Source organism: Chrysemys picta, chromosome 24, assembly GCF_011386835.1.
Source record: "Chrysemys picta bellii isolate R12L10 chromosome 24, ASM1138683v2, whole genome shotgun sequence".
NCBI classification, from domain to species: domain Eukaryota; kingdom Metazoa; phylum Chordata; order Testudines; family Emydidae; genus Chrysemys; species Chrysemys picta.
The window spans coordinates 14,979,582-14,985,895 of NC_088814.1; the positions used below are offsets into that span (position 1 = coordinate 14,979,582).

General features: G+C 54.5%; 1 protein-coding gene across 1 annotated transcript; it reads left to right on the top strand.

Moving 5' to 3' along the window:
- Positions 1-527: 527 nt before the first annotated feature.
- Positions 528-3,103, top strand: FAM187A (family with sequence similarity 187 member A). Its single transcript, XM_005283106.5, has one exon. It carries the CDS (start codon positions 1,725-1,727, stop codon positions 2,967-2,969), a length of 1,245 nt encoding a protein of 414 aa, XP_005283163.4. The 5' UTR covers positions 528-1,724; the 3' UTR covers positions 2,970-3,103.
- The last annotated feature ends 3,211 nt before the right edge of the window (positions 3,104-6,314 follow it).

Sequence of the window (6,314 nt, forward strand, 5' to 3'; positions counted from 1 at the left end):
CAACTACCTGAAGGGAGGTCCCGAAGAGGATGGAGCTCGTCAGTTCTCAGTGGTGGCAGATGACAGAACAAGGAGCAATGGTCTCAAGTTGCAGTGGGGGAGGTCTAGGTTGGAATTAGAAAAAACTATTTCACTAGGAGGGCGGTGAAGCGCTGGAATGGGTTCCCTAGGGAGGTGGTGGAATCTCCATCCTTTGAGGTTTTTAAGGCCCGGCTTGAGAAATCCCTGGCTGGGATGATTTAGGTGGGGTTGGTCCTGCTTTGAGCAGGGGGTTGGACTAGATACCTCCTGAGGTCTCTTCCAACCCTAATCTATGATTCTATAAAATCCAGTGCCGCAAACTCTAGCTTTTGGAAAGGTGAAGGCGGGGAGGGCTTAATGGCCTAAGGGTCTGGTTTGAAATCCCAGGACCCCCTGAAACCATGGGGTCAAATGCAGACAGTGCTGAGCCCTCCCCATCCATCTATCCCAGAGGGATACACGGGATCCCATGCAGCTTGTCAACCAAAACCTTAAACAATGGAGGTCTTGTCTGCTCTGCATCAGTGTTCACAACCAATGTTTGCCCTGATATTCTGGGCAAGATAGAGTGGTGGAGGGCAGATCTATCAGCCCTAAAATGATGAAAGCCCTGTTCCCTATGAGCGGAAAAAGGGTGACCTCAAGTTAACTAGAGACACCTGAGCTCAGCCCAGTTAAGGGCTGCCAGTGACCTTTAAAACCCCCTTTTCTGGTGAGAGAGGGAAGGGGAGAGATGAGAGACAGGCTGCAGCCGGGGCAAGGGCAGGGGGAAGGAGGAAGGAGGAAGGAAAAGCTTTCTCTGGCTGGAAGGCAGTCTCCCCTCCCTCTAGGGAAAGAAACGAAGATAACGCTGCTTGGGGAAACACTGGCAACTAGGAGCCAGCGTAGTAGGGTAACACCCTGGAAGAAGAGGCGGGGAAAGCATTTCTGATTGCATTGGGGGTTTCTGTTGCTTTGCTGAAGGGGACTTCTTGGGCCTACCCTGTGGCCCACTGTAGCGGGGTGGTCACCCGCTCCTGCCTGGGAAGGGTTAAAGCAGTCTGCCCCAGGGCGTGGGGCTGTGGAAGGAAAGACCTGGGCTGATTGGGGGAAGCAGCTGCAGCTGGGCCATGCCCCAATCAGAGCCCAGCTGGCCCTCTAGAGGCCAGGCACCCAGAGGCTCAGCAGTCTCTCTCTGCACTCAGCGAGAGAAGGGCCTTGCACTCAGAGGAGGCTGCGTTTCAATGCTGCCTTTGTGTACACGTCAGTAACATGCCTTGAGTTGCAAGGGCTTGTTTATTGTCTGAGACTCCCATTCTCAGGGCTGTGTTCACATTCTAGAACCGACATGAGGAAAAAAGAAAAGGTTCTAGAGTTAATGTCTCTGAGCACCCAGTTGATAGCCTTGAACCTTCAGTGCAGGACAAACACGAAGTTCTTTAAAACAGTTTACAATAGCTTCCCCAGCAAGCCTTAGGCTGTGATGAGATAATCCCAACTGCTATCCACCCTCTCCCATCGACCAAAGCTGTTCCAGAGGGGAGAGTCTACTGCCGAACTCGACTACAAAACCCCCATGCTTATATAGTGAAACGTATTAAAACAATCTTTGCCCCAGCATTGTTCTCTGGCTATTAACCTTAGTGACCAGAGGATCAGTAAGGATCTTGGGATGGTTTGATGCCATTTAATTGCACTGCTTGAATGAGGATCTAGACTGGCTAATGGAGATGAGGCTGGTTGGAATTGCCATTCTTCTTGGGATGGCAGATGTTCTCCAGGCCTTTGCAATCATGGAGAAGGAAGATGTATTCAAGAAAACACCCTGCCCAGCCTTCCTGATGTTTGACAATGCTGCCTACTTGGCTGACATGAGTTTTGAGCTCCCTTGTAAGTGCAAGCCAGAGGAGGTCACCTCAGTCGTGTGGTACTTTCAGAAGAGCATGGGCAGCCGGCAGACCAAGGTCTTAACAGACTTCGATGGAACCATGTTCTTGGACGCAGGCCACATCCGCGTGGGCAGCGACATGCTGAAGCGCTTCAGCATTAGGATGTTCAGTCTCATCATCTTCCAGGCCCAGGTGAAGGATTCAGGCCACTATCTCTGTGGTACCAAGGCAGGGGACTTCTTCTATGGCTATGATGTGGACGTGCAGCCCTCCAAGGCCATCACAGTGGCCTTTGAGGACAGGAGCCAGCACCCACAGAAGGATCATACAGAAGAGCATTTCAGCATGTTCACCACCTTTTGGGACTGGACCAAGTGTGACCGCTGTGGGGTGAGAGGTGAGCAACGGAGAATTGGCCTCTGCTACGTGAAGAGCGCCTACCTTTACCCCAGGTACCGCACAGTCCCGACAGACGTGGTGTCCTGTGGCTCAAGATCTGTCCCCGGGCGCTTCCAGGGCATCATCCGGCGCAGGAAGCCCGAGGTTGTCATCCGAAGCTGCCTGACACCCTGTGTAAAGACAAAAGGTCCCAAGGAAGGAGTGCTGTCCATCTCCAATCTCATTGCAAAGATTGGCCAGAAACCCTGGCTGCCCAAAGTCCCCATTCAGTTCCACAAGCAACTCCTTGGCAGCGGTCTGATAATTGCCTGCCCCGGGGCCAGGCCAGAGCATGCAGTGGCATGGGACAAAGATTCGACTCGATTGTACCGCACCAGCTTCCTCACTGGGGTCAACAGAAGCATGCGGGTCTTCATTGACCACGGCAACCACCTGCATATTCGATTTGCCCAGCTGGACGACAGGGGCACTTACTACTGCTGGCGTGAGGGGCAAATGGTTGCTGGCTTCCGGCTCTCCGTGGGGTTCCGAGGTCACCGCAAGCGAACCCTCGATGACCCCGAGACGAGATATGCCATCAAGGCCATCCTCACAAGCTATGTCCTCATCACCATGGTTTTCGTCGGCATCCACATCAGCCGCTGCTGCTGCTATGTGTTCAGATGCACTCCCATGGAGTAGCCTCACTGATGAGCGCTGGCTGCAGGCCAGGGAAATTATTTCTCTTGTTCGTTCGTGATTATGTCTTGGAACATTTTCGCTTGGGCTATTGGGAAATTTCCTAATGCACATTAGCAATAAATGCAAGCAAAATGCTACCAGTGCATGCTCATTAATTTCCTTTCATTGTGGAGAAAGAGAGAACTGAACCATAATGAGAACTGCATTCAGCTTGTTAGGGACAGAGTCTGGGAACCAGGACTTCTGGGGTCTGTTCCTGGCTGTGCCACTGACCTGCTGTGTGGCTTTGGGCAAGTCACTCAGTAAAATAATACTAATATTTTGCACTTCCTTCGGCTAGTCTACACTAGAAGTGCTACATCAGCACAGCTGCACCGCTGTGGCATGTCTGGTGAAGATGCTGTATGCCGATGGGAGAGAGCTCTCCCATCAGCATAACTCCACCGAAAGCGGTAGCTATGTCAGTGGGAGAAGCGCTGTCCACACTGGTGCTTAGGTTGTTGTAACTTACGTGGCTTGGGGGGTGGCTTATTCACACCCTTGAGCGACATAAGTGATACAAAAGTAAGTGGCCAGTACTGGATTTACAGAGCCGGGCCCATGCTCAGAAGGGGCCCTGGCCTGTTCCACTTGCACTGCGTCCCGAGACCTGCCAGCCCGCTGACTCCCGCAGGGCACCACTTGCTCCTCTCGGCCAGCTGGCCCCACCCACCAGCTCCTCTCTGCCCCTGGCCAGACCCCAGCACACCTCTAGCTCCGGGCAATCTCCGCTTCCCACCACCTGTGGGGCCCACCTGTCTCCTCGAAGCTGAGCCGCCTAGGACTGGTGCAGAAGCCTGGCTAGTCTCAGCCAGTCGGGGGGAGAGGGAAAGTGTGGGACTGAGCAGAACGGGGCCGTCCCCGCCATGCCATGTCCTATTGCCACCGGCCAGCCCCTCACTCTGGGGACCGACCTCCCTGCGCCATACTCCATTGCCCCCATGGGGCCCCACAAATATGTTTAGCACCGGGCCCACAAAAGGTTAATCTGGCCCTGTAAGTGGTAATGTCGACAAAGCTTTATTTTTTCTAGCCAAGGGTCTCAAAGCCCTGCACGAAGGTGGTTAAGTACCATACTATTATCCCCGTTGTACAGGTGGGAAACTGAGGCACAAGGGGCCAGCTTTTCAAGGGCTCAGCAGCCAACATGCGCCACAGTGTGCTGGGCTCTTCTGAAAGTCCATCCATGTATCTAAAGGGGAGCTGAGCTCTTTGGAACGCTGCCCCCATTCATAGAATAACAGGGATGGAAGGGACCTCAGAAGGTATCTAGTCCAACCCCTTGCTCAAAGCAGGACCAATCCCCAACTAAATCATCCCAGCCAGGGCTTAGTCAAGCTGGGCCTTAAAAACCTCTAAGGAAGGAGATTCCACCACCTCCCTACGGAACCCATTCCAGTGCTTCACCACCCTCCTAGTGAAATAGTGTTTCCTAATATCCAACCTAGACCTCCCCCACTGCAACTTGAGACCATTGCTCCTTGTTCCGTCATCTGCCACCTCTGAGAACAGTCTAGATCCATCCTCTTTGGAACCCCCTTTCAGGTAGTTGAAAGCAGCTATCAAATCCCCCCTCACTCTTCTCTTCTGCAGACTAAACAATCCCATTGCAGGTGTTGAGCCCTTGGAAATTCTGGCTCTAGTCTGATGGCTCCAGCAACATGTCAGTTCAGCCCCTCACCAGAGCACCTGTTTGCAGGCTCCTCGTGAAGGGTTCCTGCTGCTCAGCTCCCCGTCCTCATCCCCTCCCCTGTGCTTGGAAAAAGTTACCCTTGGTTCTCTCTCACGTACACACCCAGAACCACAGGGTGCCCTGTGGGGAGAATCTCCAGCCCAAACCCCCAGGCCTCAGGGTGGGACACAGGTAGGGTGGCCAGATGTCCCGATATTTGGGGCTTTGTCTTATATAGACACCTATTGTTCCCCACCCCCTGTCACACTTGCTGTCTGGTCACCTAGGCACAGGTAGGTTCCTTATCTCTTTCCAACCTCAGGGGGCTCCCTTTTCTAGGGCCTGCAATGCATTCTGGGGCATGCCTCAGTGATGCCAATGCCATCCAAAGGAGGCAGTCCCCAGGAGAGCACCCAGTCTGTGCAGCTGCGAGCAGGAGCCTCCTGCAGCATGGCCAACCCCACAGGTTCAAAAGTCATGGTCAGACTCCAGACTCAGGAGATTGGCCCAAAATCATGTGATTTAAAAGACCACGATATTGTGGTTTTGGTCTGTCTTCGACTATAGATGCCCTGCCCCCGCCAAGGTGTGGGTGAGGATCGGTGCAGCCAGCACTGATTTTACAGCACTGATATTACAGTGATTTTGGCCCCTGCTGCAGCAGCAACCAGCCCCATATCTGCCCACCCTGGTCGAGCAACGAATCTGCCCCACATCCATTCTGCCCTGCACCCTCTCAACTCTGTTCCTCCAAGGGCTCTTCCCCTCCCTCTCCCAGGCTTGGGGGGTTTCAGTGGGGTCCCCTCTGCCTATTCCAGGCTGGGGACGTGTGACTCCAGGGGCTCTTCAGCCCACTTCCCAGGTGTGTCCTGCTGAGGGAAGGGCAATGGGGCAGAGGCCCCATCCTGTCCACAGGAGGAGGTGACAGGAGGAGGCAGGGCTGAGCTGGTGACTCTCTGCTCCTTTTCCCTCCCTTCCTGTGAGAACTGGGTTCTTGGCTCCTGAGGGGAGGGAGTAGAGTGCTGCCTGCTTCCGGCAGCACCCATGATTGGCTGTTCTTCCCCAGTAGGCGGGGCAGTGGGGAAGGCAGCCAATCAGAGGGTGTTTCCCCCAGGCAAGGCTGGCATTGGCAGAGGCATGGAGGGTCTCGCCCAGCAAATCCATGTGGTAGTGAAAAAGTTGCGAGGGCCGGTGACGCTGCTCCCGGGAGATGGCCAGTGCCTGGGCGAGGGGGGCCTGTGCTTTGGCCATCTGCCCCAGCTCAGGGTTGTTAGTTGTCAGAGCACAGCACGAGGCTCTCCGCTGCCCCCCTCCAGGCTGCGTCTAGACAAGGACTGAAAGGGTGGATTAGCACACAGAGACGAGCAGTGGGACTTTAACGTGAGGCAGCTGGTGGTATTAAAGCCGAAGTTTTAACCGAACCAGCCTAGCCCCTAGTAAGGTCAGGGTGCCTTGTCCACATGGGCAGCAGCTGCCACCTTCCAGCAGCACCCCTTTAAATCCTCAGGCCCTAGGCCAGATGGAGGCGCTGTCCATCTCGCCCCCCCCCCTTTTCCCTTGTAAGGGTTAAGGCAGGTGTTAGTGTAGTGACGCCGGCTGGTCAGCACACCTGGGATTGAGCCAGGGACTTCCAC

What these genes read in the sequence shown, in the direction of transcription:
- FAM187A (XM_005283106.5), top strand. Translation starts at nt 1,725, where the DNA reads ATGGAGATGAGGCTGGTTGGAATTGCCATTCTTCTTGGGATGGCAGAT.